Below are 23,117 nucleotides of genomic sequence, written 5' to 3' on the forward strand. Positions count from 1 at the left end.
GAAAAGTTTTTTATTTTCATTTTTGTATACACTGTCGAGGCTCGTATGAGAGCTCACACACAGAACACGCGACAAGGAGAGCAGGAGACAAGAGGGGAGAAGGAAGGAAAAAAAAACAGTGTGGAACAGAGACATGAGGAGATCTGTAGAAGGGAGAGGGATGGGGCAGGGAACACGGGGGAAAACAAAATGGACACTACAGGGACTTTCAGGAAGGAAAGCAGGGAACTTGAAGGAGGTGGGTGTGGGCTGGATTAGCGGGGGTAGAAAAGGTTGTGGTTTTCGATGGGAGAAGATAAGAGATGGTGGTGAACAGCTGTTTTGAAGACCTGGAGGGAAGAGTGGGATTGAAGAGAGTATGGGAGCTTCCAAAGGCAGGAAAAAAAAGAGGAATGAAAGAGTGAAGGTGAGCAGTGGTTCTTGATTTTGGTAGCTTTACCAGAAGGGGGTTGCTGGCGGACCTTGGGTGCCCTGCGGAAATATAGGAGGGACATATTTCAGACAGAGCAGGGTGGGCCAGGCCGGAGAGGAGACGGTAGAAGATAGAAAAACCACTGACCTGCCTGCGGTGAGAGACCCAAAGACTGAGCCTCATTATGGGAGATGCCAATGATCCTAAATGCCTTGGTTTCCACAGTGTGAAGCTGAGAAAGGTGAGAGGTGGGAACACCACAGCATGAAGCCGAGAAAGGTGGGAGGGGAGAGCAGTACTCCATCAAGCTGCGGACGAATGCTTTGTATGTGGTCAGAAGCACAGGTGTGCCAAGGAAGGACTTTGCATTATGGAGGATTCCCAGTCAGCGACTGGCTTTGGAGGCCAGGTTGAAAATGTGGCTTTCCCAAGAAAGATCTTGGCAGATATTGTGACCCAGAAGCTTGAATGAAGGACATCTTCCAGAGGATTGTTTGAGAAAGTAGATGGGGGGGGGGGGGGAGTGGGTTCCAGATGGTCCTTTCGGAGAGACATCGTGAGAGTGTGAGATTTGTCAGGATTGAAAGACATGTTTCATGTGTTGGACCAGCTTGTGATTTTATCCAGACGCACGCCGCTGCGTCCACTTTCCGCTGGTACTCCAGGGGCCTTCATCTGGCCATTCCCCAGGCAGATGCCTGGCCCATCCCCATCTCATTGAGCTGCTGATCAACCTTCTGCAACCACCAGGCATGTGGTCGGCCCATTGCCTCCTCCACTCATGAGGCTCGCTCGCTGAGAGAATCTGGTGAGCAGGATCAGCGTCAGGACAAACGAGTCATGTGTCCATACAGCTGCAGCTGACGCTCACGGACCATGCAGATAACAAAACTCATTTGAATCTCTCTCAGCAACCTCTCGTTGGACACAAAGTCAGACCAGCGAGAGCCAAGGATTCTCCGAAGAGACCTGGTACCAAAGAAATTAAGTCTCCGTCTCAGATCCCTGGTCAGAGTCCAAGTCTCACATCCGTACAGAAAGACTGGAAGCACGAGGACCTGAAGATTCGGACTTTCGTCCTCCTTCACAGGTACCTATACAAGGTCCAAATAAAGGTACGTGTCAGAAAAATGTGTTGCATGCTTAACACCCTGCTCATTCAAAATAATAACACATTTCACCTGATGCAGTTCTTAGATAGATGTGTTCATAAGAGATAGTTTTGCCAAATTTCCTCTTCAATAGCTCAGAGTTTGATGGTTTTTTTTCTTTAAAAAGTAATCCATTACACTGTTCATTATATAGAGTTGAGATTCATTCATTTGAAATGGGATTTTCCACCAAAAGTGCCTTTTGTTAAAACGACATTCACGAGTGTTTCATGATAACGGGACTCTGCTGTGCAAGAGTCAGTGAAAAATAACTCGTGACTCACCTGAATAGCCAAAACTGATGCTGGATATAGGGCTCAAATATATGCCTTTTCCGTAGGCTGCTCCATGCAACTGAACATCAGAAAACAAAGATGGCAATGGCAAACAATGAGCACAACAGTTCACACCAAAATTTCGTTTCTACAATGAAAGTCACAGATAGCATGCAAAATATCATAATAATTGCTCAAGATAATCTGTCAGATGAGATTTTGTATACAAAAGAAATGAACAGCTTTAAACATATTGTTACGAATTCTGGCCCGCCTGGCGTGCGAGCGATTGCGTAACTCCAATCACAACCGCGTCGCCCACCGGATTGACAATTCAGTCGTGACCCTCCTGGAACTACCGCCAGGAGCCAGTCATGGGTGGGGGTTTAACCTCACCACGATCGTGCCAATTGCCCACCCGCGCAGGATAGGGTTGCTCGCCAAATTCGACCTACCTAAGTACCTGTGCGAGTAGTCGATCGGGCGATCGTACCTCGCCGCAGGTCCGCCTAGGACACGAACCGCTTAAGCGGTCCGTTCCGTGCTACAGTGATAACCGAGCGGTGTTATCGCCGACCTTGACGGATGTGATTCTGTTTACCGGGCGTTCAAACCCCTCTACTAATTGATTCCGCGATTCAAGATGCCACTTTCAAAAGGGAAAAAGACGACGAACGGGATACATTTCACACAAGGACATTTATTTAAAGCACATATTGCACACACAACACAAGCAAGGCAGTCATGCAATATACAAGCAAGAAATAGAAAACAAAAGCAATACGACCGACTATAAGCAAGGATCAGTTTACATGCACAGTTACTTACACAGTTTCTACTTGGCAGGACACGGCGCCACAGCATGCATACAAAAACAAAGAAAAACCCTCCCCATAGGCAGGGAGGTAGACGGAGTTCGTAAACCTTTATGGCACGGGACCTGGAGGACTGAACCGGTCCCGTGAGACCGAAGGATCTTACCCGTGCCCTCGTGGTGTGACGGTGGGCAGGTCGCGACGTCGACTCCCCACGGCCTTGCGTAGCTGCGCCTGACATAGGGCCCCTGGCATGGTCAGCAAGCTCTCTCCGGCGTTACTGCTGGTGCTTCCACGACCCACGACCCAACAAGCAAATGACTGAAGGGCAGAAGAGGCTTCAGAACCAGAGAGAGAGAAGCCCAAAATGAAGAGTCCAAATGAAGAGGTCCAAACGAAGGGAGGGAGAAGAGAAGCCCAAGGGGTGACCAGCGTCACGAGACCAAGAACGAACGAGCCAGCATGAACCGAGAAGAGACCCCGAGCCTCGCGTCTGTTCGCGGTTTGTAAAGCGGGGCTCCGCCCCTTGCCCCGCCCCATTTCTGGCTCCACCTCCCTTCTGGAAGCTTCCCAAAAAGGGCGTGTCCTCTCGCTCCCCCCTCCCCGCGCCGTGCGGGGGACGAGGAAAGTCGGTTTTGGCTCGGGGCCAGGGAATCATTCCCCCAAAATCAGACCCCTCCTTTACATGACCTTTGACCCCCACTCGGATCGCACCTCCCCCACACCAAGCGGGGGAAGAACAGGCGGGAGAATCAGGTGGGAAAAAACCCCACAGGATTCAGGAGTGCTTTTTGTTCTGCCATTCGGAAGCGGTTGTTGAGAGCGACGGTGGTGGTGGTTATGGGGGTGGTGTGAGCGTGGTTGGCGTTGTGGCGTAGTTGGTGGTGGCGGTTGTTTGTGTGGAGGTTTGTTGCAATGGTGGCTCAAAATAACGACAGAAAAGACAAACGGCTATCTCAAAACGTCGCAGCCCGATGAATCACACAAAATCCCTTGAAACAACGGTGGGGAACCATCTGCACATAAACTTAGCGTCATAACTGATCTAAGGAACCTTTATGGTGTATTGCGAATTTCCACAGCCGTAACAATATCTTCAGGACAGACTCAGCAAATCCATAACAGCATAAATTCCAGAAAACTGCATGCATAGAACAATGCTTCGAGATTTCTCTAATTACATAATATAACTAGAAGGGCAATCAGTACAGCATATACCTCCGCCACGTAATGCCTGAGCCACGAGATACTAGAATTTATCAAGTGATTCTTCACCATTGAGAGATATGGTCCAAAGAGAGAGAGATATATATATATATATATTGCATGATATCTCAAAAGGTTGTGGACAGATTTGGACGAAAGTTGGTTGAATGAGTTGGGTAGCTGACACGGAGGACAAGCCAATTGTATTTTGGTTCAGATACGGATGCAGATCCGGCCTCTCAGTGGGCTACAACACGTAACCTGGTCGAGGTATGTTCTCTCCTGAATGCCGGTCTAGTTATCCCTGTTTCAAATGGATTTGGCTGATCAATGGAGTGAAACAAACATTGGATTTGCATCAATCAAACTATTTGAGGTGTGGCTGAAGGAGCAACACAAAATGCAGGTTGACCATGACAATAGGCAAAGAAAAGTGGTTATGATATCATTGCAGCAAAAAAAAAATATATATATATATATATATATATATATATATATATATATATATATATATATATATATATATATATATATATATATATATATATATATATATATATATATATATATATATATACATACATATGTATGTATTGGCCTATTAGGGTTACAATCTGAACCCGATTTATACGTGGAACCCACGTTGAAATCCCAAATACCATTTGTTTGTCCATTCTCCACTTGTATCCATGAAATTCATGTAAATGTATTTTGACGTTTCTTTACGTCTTTGTCCTGCACGTGAATTATGCCCAAGCTCCCCCACGAGCCTTCTCATCATCAATGTACCATACTCCGGACAAAGGATCGGTACTGCTGAAGTTGTGTTTTAGTAAAGGTTATGCTGGATGGTTTTCCATTGCCTTTCTAACAGTCAGAGCAGGAATTTATCATTTGTTCAGGGTGGCGACGATAACTCGTATACTCTTCCTGAAAGATGCCATGGGATGTTTAACACCCACCAAAGATCGGTGTTGGCAAACGTGTCCTCCGGTTAATGTCTCTCGGACAGACGGCATACACATTGATGCCTCACCCTGCATGAGAAACACCAGGATGACAGTTTATAGCTAGGTTTGTGTTTCAAACTCAGGTTAGACAGCTCAAAGGCAAGTGTGCACACCTCTTAGCTACCTCACCAGCCCCCATGAGTCTTAGATCACTGTCATGAAATGAAGAAAAAATTCCTGAATGTTGGGGATTGATAATTGCAAGTGATATGATGATGATGATGATGATGATGATGATGATGATGATGATGATGATGATGATGATGATGATGATGAACTGGAAGAAAAAAAAAGTACATAAAACAGCTGGGACCATAAAATCAAACTGTAGTTTGTGTAACCTGCAGGAAGAAAAATAATTAGGTTTTCTTTCACAACATCCAGCTCATTGACAATCATATACACAGCTGTGCAGATGGACCTTGTGTATTGAGGTAATTACAAGGAATCCATTGACCCTGGGAAAAAAATAATTAAACAAGATGACACCATCATATTTCTACCTGTTACCTGAAGCTTGGTATAGGATGCATTCACCAGACCATTACGAAGAATGGAATGCCAGTTTTCTGTATGCGATCCACTGTCATGCGGAAATAGATGACATAGATTACATAAAGCAATCAAAATGTACACTATTACTGCAGATTGAGAGCATAATGCATGATGATGAGAGATGAGGTGAAGGTAAATAACCGGTGTTTAAAGTTATTTGAAATCTCATCATAATTGATCTAAATGAGCAGCACAGCAAATACAACTAAGAGTGGGTACTGGGTTATCGGATGGAAAGCCATTACGTATGATGGGAGGGATATACAAGACCCACAATAACAACAATAATAAAATAATAACTAGCAGGGACACGTGGAACATCTGCACAATGTAAAATGTGACTTGAAGTCCTCAACTACCCTTCCCCCCTTCCCCCACTAGACCCAAGTCATCAACCTCTCCTCCGAAACCCCAAGCCCTCAAACTGCCCCACCCAACGTTAAGGCTTCAATTCCCTCCCCACTCCAAGCCTTCAAACTTCAAACCCTCTCCCCATCCCTCCCCTCAAACCGCTTAGCCTGCTCAGACGTTCCACCAAAGCAAGGTAGTGCCCGTCTCTTCCTCATTGTAGTCTCACCACTCTCTCAACCCGCACCATTAAATTGTCTATATGTGTACCTACAGCGTGAGTCCACTTAAATCAATGCCAAGCTTTCACAAATCACGATTTCAAACACAAATTTGTCTTCATATTGGAGATATGCATCCATATTCTATAATTTATTGGAGTCATGATTAATTGACTTTGATTTCCATAAGAATAAGTGTGTGTGTGTGTGTGTGTGTGTGTGTGTGTGTGTGTGTGTGTGTGTGTGTGTGTGTGTGTGTGTGTGTGTGTGTGTGTGTGTGTGTGTGTGTGTGTGTGTGTGTGTGTGTCCTCCATAACTCCAAAACCATGAAACTTAGTGGCCCCAAACTTTGCATGTATACTAAAGGAACTCCAAGGAGTACATTCATGAAAACTGGGTGTTTGGGATAAAAAAACACCCCTTTTGAAGATAATTTACGGCCTTATTTAATTATATCCTTTATCAAAGCTTCATCCTTGTGAAACCCTTGGGTCAGCCTGCTCAAACTCGCTGTGGTCTTAATTCGGTTTTTGCCTTGATTCAACAATGCCTTCACTTGGAACAGGCTGCAACAGTTTCTTAATGATAAAGCGCTCAAAGATATTTTTTCACATTCCTCAATCATATCATCGAATGCCTCATCTTCATACCTATGAATCGCTAGATACATCACAATGCTTATAAACACCCAGAGATACCAGTGTTCGTGGCTTTATTTCATTTCCGCACATGCGATAAGCTCGATAATTTCTTAACCTAAGCAGAATTTCAAAACTTAAACTGTGGAATTGACCTTAGCAGCAGTTCTGACTGCTAAAAAAAAAAAAAAACATGGGTCCAATACAGACATTGTTTGACATTCCAGGCAGTTTTTGGGGGGTTTGGGGGGATGGAGAGAGGATGCAGTTTGGAAGGTAAGCGTGAAAGGAAGGGAAGACAGACTTGTGGTGGAGTGTCAACTACGGTTCATACTGTCTCATCAAAATGATTCTGCAAAGAATAACACTGAAGTTGGAAACAAAATAACGTATGAAATTAATTTTCTACTGGTCATACTATGACTACCGTCCGGACAAGTCCAAAGACAAACACCTGCCGGACACGTCCAGAGACAACCACCGGCCAGACGGGTCCGGAGTATCAAATAATGTGCGAATATAATTGTCTGGATATTTATATGCATCACAGCTGAAATGCAATAAGCTCGAGAATCTCTTAACCTGAACTGAATTTCAAAATTTAAACTGCGGAATTGAACTTAGCAGGTCATCTTCAGTCGTCTCTGGATGGTGTTTAGTATGACCCAGCCAGCCATTCCTTAAAAACTGTTTCATTGGAGTGCTTGCTTGAGTGCTTAATAGTGGTGGGTGGAATTGATTCCAAAGTACTCGATTCCAACCATGGAATTGAAAGGAATCGAGTAGTGAACCAGAATCGACGTTGATTCCGATTAATTTCTATTTCATAGAAATAAAGGTTTTTTTCAGGGAATTTTTTCTTGTCCCTGTTGGGAATGTTCCAGTTACACATGGCCTGGTAATGTATTACATACTTGAAAAGGAACACGCCCCTGGAGCATCCCATTTTCAATGTAGCTGCAAAAGCAAGTCAATTGCAAACTCAACACGACCAAAGGGCGTGTCCCTTTTAAATGAATGGCAAGGCATTTAGAGTTGGCCGGTAAAGCATGCTGATTGCTTTGCTGATGGAGGGGTAGGCAATACATCGACTGATAAAGTTTTCACAACATGCCGTTCAAAAAGTTCAGAAGTGCAGCTTGGAACTATTTTGAGAAGGCTAAAGAAGACAGTCCGAAAGTTCCATGATCACTTTGTTCAATAGACATTGCTTATCACTATAATATGTACAATATTTTAAAACATTTGAAAACCAAACACCAGAGAGAGATTATCCATGAGTGATGGTTGTGAATGCAGATTCAAAGAAGCCAAAGTCTGCAACAGCAACAAGTTCACTTTCGCAATCGACGACTGAAAGCACTTTCATCCCAGTACGCTGCCTTCCCTTCCCATCATGCTGCCTTCCCTTCCTCTCCCCTCACACTGCCTGCCTCCCCTCACGCTGCCTTCCCTCCCCTCATGCTGCCTTCCCTCCCATTATGCTGCCTTCCCTTCCTCTTCCCTCACACTGCCTGTCACCCTCCCCTCATTCTGCCTTCCCCTCCTCATGCTGCCTCCCTTCCCCCACCTCTCCTCACTCACCCACCTCTTCTCCCTCTATTAGTATTCCCGTTAGTGAAGTGATGGGTGGTATTTGCTAGTAAAAGAATAAATGGAGGGTGAATACATTTGAGAGAAAGAAAATGCATGCGAGCAGTCTGATTATGCTCTGGAGTGCAATGCAGCACTTTTGCAAAAAGATTGACTCAAATATAATCCATAAACTAATTAAATAAATCCCAAAATGGAGTTGAGACAGTTCTCAAGTCAAAAGGCAGTTACATTAATTATTGATCATATGTAAAAACAGATTTGATTTTTTTCCCATTATAATAAGTGTTGTTGAATCCTTTAGAGATCTTGGAAATCTCTTGAAAGTGTTTTTGTTTCATATTGCCATGATTTATATTTTGTTGTCGCGTCTCAATTAATGCCCGACTGGACTTCGACTTTTGCACCCCACTGTACATTATTTCAATCGTGTTCTGTATTGATTTATTTATTATTTTGTCTGTAGTATGTACTTAATTGAAGTTTAAGTTAAGTTAGGGTCACCAATTTTTTTTCCCCTGGCAACGCATCCGCCTCTCCCATTCTAAAGAGTCTAAAGGTCAAAGGAGTATACAGCTGTAAGGGATCTGTAGGGTCGATAGAGGTTTAAAAGTCATAAGGGGTCTAAAGGTCTGTGGGGTCTAAGGAGTCTCAATGGTACGTTCAAAAAGTAGTCAAGGTCTAACAGGTCTAAAAGCATTGAAAGGGTATAAAAGGGTCTTGAGGGATCTTAAGGATGTAAATGTCTAAAGGGTCTTAAAAGGTGTAAGGGGTTTAAAGGTCGGAGGAGTAGGGGAAAAAACGAAAAAATGCCAAATGGTCCAACTGACTGACTGATTGATCTAAGGATATTGTTGTGGCTTAAACAGCTCATCTCGACTTCGTGGTAGACGAGCTAAAAATAACCCGGGTTTGAAGCACAATCATGCCCACTGCCGATGTGCATATATACTGTAATACTTCATAGTTATACAGCTCAGATAGATTCCTATTGCACTGACTCATTGGCTGACACCAGAGGCCTGAAGCATGAGATGTATACCTACTGTGGTCTTCACAAAACCCATGACACCTATTGCCTCCAACCTTTCAATGTTTCATGATCCTTTCAACAGTTGTTTTGGTCGTTTTACACTAATGGGAAACTCACAGGAACGGCATGGCAATTGTGAATATGACAGCTCAGGAGATGACTTTGGCTTCGCGACCAACATGGCAACTGTAGGATCTTTCAGGGGACAATTGTGGGTGGAGTCAGGCTAGCTATTCAACCACAATGGGTGGAACGGAGCATTACACACAGACGGATGAACAAGCGTATTATATAGATAATAATCCGACGATAGTTGAGCTTTATGCGTCGTCCATTGGATTAAATTGGCATGGTGAAAGCTTTGAAAAAAAGTCTACTTTCGACTGAGCTGAATGGGATAAAAGGAGGTGTTGCAAATAAATTCCGATGTCAGAAGCAGAATTGCAAGACTAAATTATGTCCATGAACTTGGTGACAAAGTGTGCAGCTGTGTGAGAGGAGATAGGAAATGGGACAGACACTGGCATTGTATTTAATTACAAGATATATTAATGTGAGTTCCCTTACAAGGAACTTCAACACAGGAGGAAACCCTTAGGCCCATTAAACCTGCACACTGGCTGCCAACCTAAGGTTCTCCATCTGTGCTTATCCTTTAAATGCTGAGCATCAGCAGCACATACCATTTTTAAAGTCTTTGGTATGACTCGGCTGGGGTTTGAACCACCCACCTCCCAGACTCAGAGCGGATGCTCAAAACATTACGCCACTGAGCCTATTGTGGAGCTTATTTTGACTTGTGCCACATGGATGGAGACGTAGCACTGTGCTGGTTTGTTCATTGGTAAAAGTTGGTTATCCTTTTTCTACCCACCAGCGTGGACTTCAAGCTTGTGGTTGACATGGCAGGTTCGGCTTTGTTTATTCTTCTGGGGTGGTGTGCCAGTGTCTGTGCTTGTGAATGTGCTGCATATTTACTTCTGGGGGAACTCCACTCACTGACAAAATCAAAAGCCTATTACACATCGTGACCACTTCTCAGGAGTCCCACAAACCTTATTCTCCCCTGTGGATATTATGTTCCCAAAGCAATGTTTTATTTGTCCTGTTGTACTTTTTATTGTTTACATGTTAAAAAAAATGTGCTCACATTTGTTCCTTATGATTTGTACTTATTTGAGAAAAACATCCGCTCCATAAGTGAGCGACCAGGGGAAAGCAGGAGGGCCGGGAGGTGGAGGAGAAGGGATTGGGAATAGTAGGTTTGTCTGTCGGGGATTCATAGAATGCCTCAAAGATGTCGGGTTTCCTCCAAATCTTTTTCAATCTAGTGTTAAACACCAGTAGCTACTGTTTAAAAAGGATGGAATTTACTGAATATTTTATGGTTATAATAACTTAACTTCTAGTATGTGCCCCCCTCCCCCCTGAAAACCACAATAAGATATTTATACACCTTAATGCAGATTTCAACAAAGGTGGAAAACCCCATTGGGGAGGGAGGCAAATTCAGTTGCTACAACCTACAAGTTGCTACAACAATTCAGTTGTACAAGTTGCTACAGTTGTCGTGTGACCCTAAAACCCCATGGCAAGTTTGGTTGAGATTGGATAAGTAACAACCGAATGTATCATGATTAGATAGACAGACACCAAGTTGCGTATTTTAGTATGATGGCAATTTTTACCCATATTATTTAAATTCTTTACTCGCCTCTAAGTTGTTCGAATCTCGTACTATATCCCTCGGATGGACGTTAAACTGGGCGTCTCATCTGCCGGCATTAGTAGGTGGACGTTAAAGATCCGAAGGTGTCCTTCGGAAGAGTGGATGAGCTATTGCTGGCACCTCACTAAATTCCAAATACCTGTTCTAACCTACAGGCGGCAATTGCATCAGCTGGCACAATTAACCCACAGCCATGTGCAAAATACAAATGAGAATGACAAAAAATGTTTTTTTTGTCTCTTTTACTTTGCATTAGTTGCAAATACTTTTGTATGGAATGCAAGGTGTGCATGGCTTTATGCTGGTAATGAGCAACAGTGTTTCTTTGGTAATGTCTGTTTGTCACTTCCCTTTGTGCAATTCTGCAAAAAATTAAAAAATTAAAAAAAATAGATCTCTTGTTCATCCCGTTCCCTGACAAACATGAATCGATACTTACTGGAAGGCAAAGGAACTTCCATAAAGCTTCTTCGCAGCACGAAACCTGGCCTCCTTTGCAGGTGGACTGCTAAGTAACAAGAACTGATGGGGTGTGTGCATGAATGAGAGTTGCTGCAGACACAGACAGATAAGGACAATATATAAAAGTTTAATGGACCATCAGACAAAAGAAAAAGTACTAAAGCTCACATTATCAATGAAGAAAAAAAAGCGTTATGATCATAAGAATTGGAACATCATCATAGATTGACTGTGATTGGTTGTCAAAATATTGCAAAAGATTTTTGATGACACATTTTCCATTGTACAATGGGAAAGGTTGATCGCCTACTTGAGCACCTGGGCTCGGTCTTTCCCAGCATCGAAAATAAAACTGTAACTTGAATGTCCAAACACGGTCTAGGAAATAGAACTTGGACCAAATGGAGGGTTCCTATTTTACCCAGAGACCAGACACGGCAGCATAATGGTTAGAGCGTCCGCTCTGAGTCTGGGAGGTCAGTGGTTCAAACCTCGGCCATGTCATACCAAAGACTTTTAAAAAATGGTATGTGCTGCTTCCTTGCTTGACACGAATCATTCAAAAAGGATAGAGCACAGACAAACAACGATGGGAAGGCAATGGTATACCACCCAGTATAGCCCTTGCCAATAAACTGCTTCAAAGCACCAACATTCTGCAAAGAGTATGGTACATCAAAATCAAAATAAAATTACTCATATCAGCATCAAACATGCAATTATTGTAGAAGCTCTGTCAAAATCGCCTGGTTTTCACCACTCTCAAGTGTGGATCCTCTTCTGAGGTCAAGACCGAAGTGTCAGAGAGATCATTGATAAAGGTCAGGCATAGGACTGGGCCTAGAACATTGCCTTGGGACACTCCAGCCTTGACAGGGAAAGGACATGAAAGGATTCCGTTGAGTGCCACACGTTGGCTCCCAGAGTGCGGAAAGGCAGTAAGTCTTGTGTAGAGTCGGCCTTGGATGCCATAGGCAGAGAGTTTGGAGAGTAAGGCAGATGCCAGACTATGAAAAGTACGAGATCTGTCCAGAGAGATGGCCCTGATTTCATGTCTGATATTGTGGGCCTCCATCCATTGTTGGGTGAGTAGAAGCAGCATCTCCAACTTAGAGTGACATGCTTTGAAACCAAATTGGTGATCTGAAATGAGGCTGTTGGAGAAAAGGAAGGATGGATTGCATGACTTTGCTGATGATTGGAATTAAGCTGATAGGTCTGTCATTGATGGGATCAGTTTTTGCACCTTTTTATGTCATGCAATGTTGGTGGATTTCCAAGCAGATAGAAGTTGACCGAACGCAAATGACAGGGTGAAAAGGGCAGAGAGATGATGTGCAAGAGCAGCAGAACAGATTTTTAAGGACACGTTAGCCGATACTGTCTGGTCTAGTCGCAGAGTCAGAGTCAAGGGTTGAAAGAACCTTCTTCACATTCTCACAAAAAAATTCATGGAGCAGTTGGGTACACCAAGGAAGGATGGGGACCGAGAGTGAGGGGTTGGGGACACAATATGTGGAAGCAAACACAGAATTGAGGCATTCAGCCTTCTTACGAGTGGAGTCGGCTGTGGTGCCATTTTAAGAGAGGGAAGGGAAGCTCGGGGAGCATATTCCAGAGACAAACTTAAAAAGGTGTCAATTCATTCTTGAGGTTTGACAGATGTTGTAATCTGGCTTTCCAGATTGTTGTAAACACACTTTGTTGCAGACTTTTTGGAATGCACTGAGATTGCCTTTGGTCAGATTTGCCTTCCAGGAAGAGAAGGCAACTTGTTTCAGAGCAACTGCCTCACCACAGGATTCAGTCTACCATGGGTGGGAAGGAGGGTAGGACGAGTTGAAGATTGAATAATTGAAGACGAGTTGGATTCTGCGGAAGAAGGGGAAGGGTGGAGTGGGTCCGCAGGGAGGTGAGGTGGGAGTCTGGAAGGAAAGGGGTGGGGTGGGAGTCCAGAGGGAGGAGGCAGGGGGAGGGATGGGAGTCTAGAGGGAGGGAGGTGGGAATCTGGAGGGAGGGGAAGGGGTGGGTGGAAGTCCAGAGTGAGGGAGCATTGGTGGGAGGAGTGAGCGGAAGGGGTGGGAGGAAGGACCCAGAGTTTCCCAGCAACACCTGGTACCTTTGCTAGTAGCAGATAAGACAATTAGACAGCCTTTGAAGGATGGCATAGTCATTTATACAACACCTTGTCTGCCGATCACCAAGGTTCCATTTAAACATGGGGTGGGAATCAAACTCGGAAAAGTTGGCTCAAAAGCGAGAACACTACTTGTGAACTGTCCTGCCAGCCTGCTATTACTACTAATAAAAATGTATAGCAGGCCAGAGACAGCACTATATACATTCACAAGAAGCTGCTGAGATGATGTCGTGGAAGCGACTCACCCGGCTGCTGTGCAGTTTCACAATATGTGAGCGGTTGCTGGAAATGACCCTGCATGAGGAAAAGGTATATTGAGCACTTCATATTCCCAGAAACTGTACAAAAGACTGATGCAATCACAGGAACCGACAGGATGCGAGTTTTTCTACTTTTAGAACCAAAAGATGCAATCAAGTAAACTACAAAACTTTAACCTCCACTGCATCACATACCATACGTTTACCAAGGAAAAACAATGAGCCAGCCACTCCAAGCCAGGTCAACGTTGAATTGTCAGAATCTGAGGTTGAAATCAGGGTCATAGGAATAATGGATGGAATCAAGGGAATGTTGATCGAGGTATGCTGTCATAGGAAGGAAGGAAAGGCCGTTTTTCAGGCATTAACCCTTCATCAGAGCAAAAGGGTCATCCAGAGCCTTACCACTGCAGGAGAGGGTGTGCCAGGTGATCCTGCTTGTCCATTTGTTTTTTGATATCCATGTAAGAGCCCTTCAAAGTTAATCAACAACAAAAAAAAACCTTCATTAAGACAAGTTAAAAAAAAAAATAATTAAACTGGCATTTCATTTTATTATTTTAACAAAATCTCTGCTGTGTACATACTGACAAAAATAAATCATCCTTGCGGCTCAGAAATGGCAAATCATAATCAATGTGACTCAGAAACCTTGACATCACAGGCATTTGAAAATACACCAGAATGTTGTGTTTCTGAGATGGACAATTGCATGAATGTCATACTTATGTCTGGCAAATGACAAAAAAAAAAAATCTTAATGGATAATAAACAAATATGGTAAAGTCCCAATAAGATGGTGATCAGGCAAACTGCGATGAGATGAGTAATGCTGTCCTGTTCCATGAAATCAAAATGCTTCAAGTCCAACGCATTCAACTTAACATTAACTTTACATTCCATAGAATGCTGTATTCCACTTAAAAAAAAAAACAATAAAAAGAACAATCAGAGATTGCAGACCATCGCCAGGACTTGTTTGGACTGAGCGGGTGCCTCCACACACGTTTCTCAATGCTGTTCACAAATGGGCATCATATGTGATCACACAAATCCAGTGATTAATTGTTGTTAATGTTCACGTTAATGCTAATTTGACTGCATTTCCTACATCCTGGACAATAGGTTATATTTCTTGAGTCCCATTATGTGAAATATCCAATACCTTGATATGAACAATCCACAGAATGATTCTGCTCGTTCTATTAACATCACCTAAATGTATTACAGTAAACTTGTGAAGTAGCAATGTAATGCCAGGATGCACTGGGAAGCCACATCATTGTTAATTTAACTTTCTTAGTTGTGAAATATCTACACAATTGACATGGTGATTTAGGTTTTGACGTTGTTTCGTATGCAGCCTATAGCTGCTGGTTGCATCATTCCTGGAAGAATAGCTAAGCCGTTGATACAGTGCCCCTATTACCAGCAAGCAGGTACTCCTTTTGCCGACCTCGGAAGGATGACAGGCTGAGTCAACCCACCTAGTGTTAGTTCAACGGATGACAGCGGTTCGAACTCAAGACACGAAGAGCTCAAATCAGCCACTTTAACTCCTAAGCCAACACCAGGCTTTAGGTTTTGAAGACTTGGTATGACAATAGATTTCCTTACCTCCACCAACAAAGGTGGACGGAGGTTATGTTTTCCCTCCTTTTGTCTGTCTGTGAGCATGAAATTTCAAAACGTTGCACTGATTTCGCTGAAAGTTGGTGGATAGGTTGCGTGTGTGACAAGTTCAAATTGTTTCGATTTTCGGTGAAGATCTGATTCCAGATACGAGAATTTTTTTAAGTGTTTCTTCAAATTTGAGAGCTTGGGCCAAAAACGATATACAGCGCAACATTTCAAAAAAGTTGTGAACGAGTTACAACAAAACTTGGTGGATCAGTTGGATAGGTGATGAGATGCAAGAACAAGCCGATTCGTTTTTGGTTCAGGTCTGGATGCAGATCAGTGGCATACAATCAGAGGGATTCAGAACAAACGGTTCAGCCTGGTGGAGGTATGCGTTCTATTGAGCGCCGTTCCAGTTGCCCTCGCCAGAGAAGAGGGTATTGCATTTGGGTCCGTTTGTTTGTTTGTTTGCCTGTTTGTCCACACAGAACATGAGTTCTGTATGTGTATTCATTGCATTAGACCCTAAAGAAGCTGAAGACCTTGAAGACCCTATATAATCCAAAGACAATCCATAGAATGATTCTGTGAAATGATTTTTGCACGTGAAAAAGGCTGGATACCAAAACTCTGTGTTTGCTTCTAAATCTTGTGTCCCAAACCCATTACTTTTTGAACCCACCTTACCCAATCACATGCAGCTGTCCCTGGATTCTGTGTCCTTTTCTCCTGACAAGGTGGAGAGCTTGCTGTGAAACCTCGACTCTGATTGTGCAACCGGTCCAGACGGCATCAGCCCAAGTGTCATAAAAACCTGCTTTGCTGCTCTTGCTCACCCTCTCTCTGTTCCATTAACCCTCTCATTTGCTCAAGGTCATCTGGCATCTGCGTGGAAATCAGCAAACATGACCGCTCTGCATAACAAAGGTGCAAAAACAGATCATTGTAACTACAGACCAATCAGCCTTCTCCCAATCATCAGCAAGGTTATGGAATCCATCATCGCTTCAAACATTAAATCCTTCCTCTTCTCCAATGGCTTAATTTCCGATCATTAATTTGGATTCAGACCAGGTCACTCGACCCTGGATATGCTGCTCCTGCTTTCCCAACAATGGATGGAGGAACTCAATGCCAGACATGAGATCAGAGCCATCTCCCTCGACATACTGCATGCTTTCGATATGGTCAAGCACCCTGCCCTGCTCACCAAACTCTCTTCCTGTGATATTCATGGAATCTCCACTCTTGGCTCACAGACTTCCTCTCCTGTCGCAGTCAACGTGTGGTCCTCCATGGAATTCTCACATCCCCTCTTCCTGTCCAGGCTGCAGTTCCTCAAGGCAGTATTCTGGGCCCAGTGCTTTTTCTCGTTTTCATCAATGAACTCTCTGACTCTCTGGAAAATCCTCTTTTTCTCTTTGCTGATGAATCCACCCTCTGCTGTACCACCTGTCATCCCTCAGATCGGCAAGCAGCAGCCTCTTCACTCTGCACATCTGGATAAAATTACAAGCTGATCCAACACGTGGAACATGTCTTTAAATCCTGACAAATCTCACACTCTCACAATGTCTCTTCAAAAAGACCATCCCTTCTCCGCCCACCCACCAACCCCTTCTCAACAATCCTCTTGAAGAAGTCCTTTCATTCAAGCTTTTGGGCCTCACTATCTGCAATGATCTTTCCTGGAAGAGCCACATCTCCAAACTAGCCTCCAAAGCCAGTCGCCGATTGGGCATCCTCCGTTGTGCAAAGTCCTTCCTTCACACACCTGAACTCTTGGCCACATATAAGGCTTTCATCCGCAGCCTGATGGAGTATTGCTCTCCCCTCTGGGCTGGTGTTCCTGCCTCTCACCTTTCTCAGCTTCACGCTATGGAAACCAAGGCATTTTGGATCATTGGTATCTCCCGCGATGAGGCTGAGACTTTGGGTCTCTCACTCTCTCACCACAGGCAGGTCTGTCTGTCTTCTACAGTCTCCTCTCCGCCCCCGCCCCCCCCCACCCTGTCTGCCATCTGTCCCGCCCATATTTCCGCAGGGCGCTCAAGGTCCGCCAGCAAGCCCCTTCTGGTAAAACTATCAAAATCAAGAATCACTGCTCACCTTCATTCTTTCATTCCTCTTTTTTTCCCCACCTTTGGAACAAAGTCCCACACACTCTTCATATGCACTCTGCCCTCCAGGTCTTTAAAACAGCTGTTCACTACCATCTCTTATCTTCCCCCATCCAAAACCATGATCTTTTCTGCCCCCGTTAATCCACCCCAAACCCACCTCCTTCATATTCCCTGCTTTCCTTACTGAAAGTCCCTGTAGTGTCCATCTTGTTTACCCCATGTACCCCATCCCATCCCTCTCCCTTCCACAGATTTCCGAATGTCTGTGTTCCCCACTGTTTTGTGATTCCCTCTCCCATCCCTCTTGTTTCCTGCTCCCCTTCTTATACGTTCTGTGTGTTAATTCTTATACGAGCATTGACATTGAAGATTAAAAAAAAGACCATTTTAGACCCCTAAGATCATCAAGAGCCTTTTGATCCTTAAGACCCTTCAGACACATTAGTCCCTCTAGACCTTTTAGACCTCAAAGATCCTTTAGACCTCGATTACCCTCTAAGCCACCAGGTCAAGTCAGGTAGGTCAGGTATGGGAGCATGCGTCAGAGCAGCACATCGCTGTGTCCACTTTCCATCAGTACTCCAGGGGCCTCCGTCTGACCATCCCCCAGGCAGATGCCAGGCCCATCCCCATCTCCTTGAAATGCTGATCAACCTTCTGCAACCACGAGGCACGTGGTCGGCCCATTGGCCTCCTCCACTCACGAGGCTCCCTCACTGAGAGAATCTGTTGAGCAGGATCAGCGTTAGGAAAACGAGCCACATGTCCATACAGCCACAGCTGACTATGCAGGAAGCAAATCTCATTTGAGTCTCTCTCAGCAACAGCTCGTTGGACACAAAGTCTGACCAGTGATAGCCAAGGATTCTCCGAAGAGACCTGGTCCCAAAGGAATAAGTCTCTGTCTCAGATCCCTGGTCAAAGTCCAAGTCTCACATCCATAGAGCAAGAATGGAAGCATCAAGGACCTGAAGACTCAGACTTTCGTACTCCCGCACAGGCACTGGCAGCACCACACCCCATGATCCAGTGACTCCATGACTCCCCAGGCCTGACCGAGATGTCTGTTGACCTCTGGCTCACAGCCAGCAGAGACATGAATATCACTGCCAAGGTAAGTGAATCTCTCTGTGACCTCAACATCCTCACCACAAACAGGTACAGACAGGATAGCAGCATCCAAGATGTCATTGAAAGCGTGGATATTAGTTTTGACTCAAGAAACCCATAATCCCAGCGGCTCCGACTCCTCATTCAGCACCTCGAGGGCCCACAAAAGGATATCTGGAGTCTCCGCAAAGATGACTGCATCATCTGCGAAATCAAGGTCAGAGATCTTGACATTCCCAAATGATGCACCGCAGCTTGATCTCTCCGACATCCTCCCCAGAATCCAGTCCGTACAAGTGCTGAAAAGTGTGGGGGCCAGTACACACCCCTGACGAACTCCAGTAACAACTGGAAATAAGTCAGAGATGGTTAAACCACATCTCACGGCACTCTCAGTACCAGCGTATAATTCAGACATCAGATCGATCAGTTTTGGTGGCACCCCACGAAGACCAAGAATCCTCCAGAGGCACATCCCAAGTCACTGAATCGAATGCTTTGCCAAGATCAACATAGGCTGCAAGCAGCCCCTGCCGAAAATCCCGTCTGCGTTCGGTGAGGTCCTGTAGAGAAAAGTTACGGTCAATAATTGACCTCTTTGGTGTAAAGCCTGACTGCTTTGGACGCTGGTGCTCAAGCAGATGGTGGGAACCCCGATAGAGAATTATCCGAGCAAACATTTTGCCCGGCACTGAGAGCAGCATCACCCCTCAGAAGTTGTTGCAGTCTTGGCGATCACCCTTCACTTTCCAGAGAGGAACAACAAGGCCCCTCTTCCAGTCAGTTGGGATGATGCCTGTGTTCCAGGCAGAGCACAAAACTGCATGCAACGACAGGAGTGCAGCATTTGCACCAGCCTTGAGACGTTCAGCATGGATGCCACAGATCCCTGGAGCTTTACCAATTTCAACCGGTTCACCGCAGCCTGTGTTTCCACAAGCGAAGGTGGACCACAGTTGATTGGAGGGTCAGCAAAAGGGATTGTAACACCCCTGACGTCCAACTCGACAGCTGGGGGATCAGCCTGGTACAACCGCTCAAAGTGACCGGCCCAGCGGGCCTTCATTTCAAACTCCTCTGCCCACAGCCCACCACCCTCTGCTCTAACTGCAGTGCTCCGAGGGATGGGCTCGGACGAACGCAATGCGTGAAATCTCCTGTAAGCAAGACGAGAATCACTTGACCACAGGTGATGCTTTACCATCTCACAGATTCCTCGCACATAGGCCTCTTTGTCCACCCTTAGTGCACGTATAGAGTTACACCTCAGTTCCCTGAACAGCTCAGCTTTGCCATTCAGCCCTGAGACTCTGGGCAATGGTATCCAGTGTCCCTTGAGAGACAAAATTCTTATTTGCGCGACAGTGAGTTCCAAGACTTTCACCGGCAACACCAAGAACAGTGGTCTTGCAGGCACTCCACAACTCTTCAGGACCCCCCAAAGCAAGCAGACGCTCCATATCTCCATCCAGCCTGTTCGCAAACTCCTCAGCTGCCCTCTCATCCTTGAACTTGCCAACATCCAGCCTGGGCTGCGATGGTACCATTCTCCTGGATTTAACCTGCAACTTAAAAGTTGCTACAACAAGCCGGTGGTCAGTATTGAGGAACTGAGCATTCCGGTAGACCCTGCAGTTCTGGATCATCCTCCAGCGACCGTCATCGAGCACACGATCAATCTCCTTTACCCCACCACCAGCGTTGGAATATCAAGTCCAGCGTTGAGCTTGTAGGCAGTGAAACCATGAACCAGCCACCAAGTTCATGACTTCTCGCAGAGTCAAGTAAGTTGGTGCTATTCTGGCTCACAGTTCCAGACCCATGGGGACCAACACACGTCTCATAGCCATCCCTCTCAGTTCTCATAGCCACCTGGGGCACCGGTAAACCACAGACTCGAGCGTGGCATAGAATGCGTCGTTTACAGTGAGATCACTCGCCTCATTCGGAGCATATACAGAGACCAAAGAAATGACACCAAAGGAGTGACGAATCCTTCGTCTCATAATACGCTCGTTGACCGGTGTTACCTTAATTATCATTGGGGTCAGCTTATTGGACACAGCTACAGCAACTCCTTGAGTATGGTAACCATCAGAGCGACCAGACCAATAGTAGGTGAATCCACCCACCATGATCTTGCCGCAATCCGGTCTCCGAACCTCAGAGAAAGCTGTAATAATGATGTCCAAACGTTTGAGCTCAGATAATAACAAAGGCAGGTGATCATCCTCTCTTAGGGATAGGACATTTCAGGCACCCACATGAAGGTACCGCCTCAGTTTAACCCAAGGAGACTGCCGTCTGGTGGGTGACACCTCAGCACCACCCCGACACACAATACCGCAATCTGACCCAGGAATGTTACCCCGTGGTTACCCTCCTATCATCAAAGATTGGGGGTCCTGAAGGCTTTGCCCCAATCCCGTCATCCGGTGAGCTGCCCTGCGAAGTGAAGCTGCACAGGAGGTACTCCCATGGAGTGGGTTTTCAGATTTTGTAATGCTTCTGGAATGTTTTATGGAATGAAGGGTTTTACGGTGGCCGGAGTGCAAATCCTGCCACCAACCTCCTAATAAAAAGTAACCCAACTGCAGGAGGACGTCCGCAGACACAGTTGGGCACTAGATATGGATGGCCGTTGGCTCACAAGGAGCTCCTCCGCCCTTTGACAAGTTTTGTTCTTCATCCTGCAGGGCGTCCATATCATACACCCTCCTCACCAAAAAACTTGGTGGGGGAGACGGTTTAGTCGCCGCTAACGCGACCATGGAACAGGTTAGTACAGGTTTACATGGTACCTGTAGCAAGTCACAGATCTAATCTGACCTGACCTGACTGACTAACTGACTGACACAGGTAAGCTCCCTAAGATGCTTTAAGACCCTTTAAACCCCAAATATCCTTTCAAAACTTCAGACAGTGTGGACCCCTTAGACCATATTACACCCTTTTGAACACTAAGACCTCTAAGACCCTTTAGATCCTCAGACCCGTTGGAACCCCAAAGACCCATAGACTCCTTTCTACCCTTTCGACCTTCACACCTTTCAGACATTCTTATCCTCGGTCGACCCCTTTTAGACATTTTGAAACTCTTTAGACCCCTTCAGACAATTCTACAGGCTGGTGTTGACCTCATGGTTAGGGTAGCTGTCTTGGGATCTTAGGGTCCTGAGTTTGAGCCCCGTTGATCACTGAATTAACACCAGACAGAGTTGACTTGGCCTGTCATCCTTCCGAGGTCAGCAAAATGAGTACTAGTGGACTGATAATACGGGCACAGCATCAGCTGCGTAGCCGCGCCCCAACCAACTGATAACTACTTGGCAGCCAAGCTGCCAAATGCAAGAAGAAAAAGACAATGCCGACCCTTTAGACCTTAAATTACACCCTTTAGACCCCTTCGACCTTTTAAGACCATTTAGACATTTTCAGACATTGCCACCTTTCAACCTTTAGACCTTCAGACCATTTGACCTTTCCAAATTTACTAGACCATTTAGATTTTAGACGTTTCAGTTGCAATCAACCTTTCATTTAGTGCATCTTTCCATTTATTTGCCACACAAAATTACACCACACAAAACAAGTCCTTGTGAGGGTCTGCAATTTCTGATTTCTCTTTCTTGGTTTTACTCGTCTGACAAGATGATGCACAGGTAGCACACTTACCTTTTGAGCGGTCTCGTCTGGCTATGATTATCGGCATGACGATTAACTGTTGTGTTGGTGCTTCACAAGCATCATCAAGCTGGGGATCTGCCTGCTAGCATGAGTAGGCTGATATTAAAGATCCCACGTTGTTTGACAAAGAGTATGCAAAGTATCTCTGGCACGTCAAATTAAATTTTTTTTTTTTACTATGTCCTACTGCATCAGCCATACAACCGTGGCCCTTACAAATTGGTGCACACCTGTGGGCCAAAGTTGTTATTACTCTTGGTCCAACTGCATCACAACTTGATATTTGTGAATGCCGAGAGATAGTATCTCAGGTGAACCTGATGTTTGAGCTATGAGCCGAGGAAGTAAACACATTGGCAATTTCCTCACCGCATTAATCATTTTTACCAGGGATAAGACATTGAGAAGGAAGACGAGAGATGTGAAGTTTTAAACTTATGTGAGAGAGGAGAATGTTGAAGAATGATTTCCAGGCACTCTCTACATCCAGAGAAGACGAGATGACGAGTTCGAGTGCAGCGCCCTCAAATTTTTTTGCGGTTAAATAATTGTGCATCGGCATAGTGCCAAGCCTGGTGTTGGCTTAGTGGTTAGGGTGGTGGCTTGGGATCCTAGGGTCCTGAGTTCAAGCCCCGTTGGCCACTGAATTAAAAATACACCAGGAGGCTGACTCAGCCTGTCATCCTTCCAATACCAATGGCAAAATGAGCACCAGTGTACTGGTAAGGG

At 45.1% G+C, this 23,117-nt stretch overlaps 1 protein-coding gene across 9 annotated transcripts in view; it reads right to left on the reverse strand.

The window, feature by feature from the left end:
- LOC147015379 (protein mono-ADP-ribosyltransferase PARP6-like) overlaps window positions 1-23,117 on the reverse strand; it is a 110,987-nt gene that overhangs the window by 6,113 nt on the left and 81,757 nt on the right. For all 9 annotated transcript variants that reach the window (XR_015050316.1, XR_015050315.1, XM_085850058.1 and 6 more), the window contains 5 exons: window positions 14,254-14,321; window positions 13,834-13,882; window positions 11,426-11,538; window positions 5,380-5,452; window positions 1,848-1,917 (listed from right to left, as the gene is read on the reverse strand). Coding sequence is in view for 7 of the 9 variants with exons in the window: in XM_085850058.1 (XP_085706184.1) it covers window positions 1,848-1,917; window positions 5,380-5,452; window positions 11,426-11,538; window positions 13,834-13,882; window positions 14,254-14,321 (373 nt within the window). In the remaining 2 variants the exon portion in view is untranslated. The remainder of the gene's footprint in view (window positions 1-1,847; window positions 1,918-5,379; window positions 5,453-11,425; window positions 11,539-13,833; window positions 13,883-14,253; window positions 14,322-23,117) is intronic.

This window comes from Eptatretus burgeri, chromosome 12, assembly GCF_056783735.1.
Source record: "Eptatretus burgeri isolate ZD-2024b chromosome 12, Ebu_testis_v1, whole genome shotgun sequence".
In the NCBI taxonomy this organism is placed as follows: Eukaryota; Metazoa; Chordata; class Myxini; order Myxiniformes; family Myxinidae; genus Eptatretus; species Eptatretus burgeri.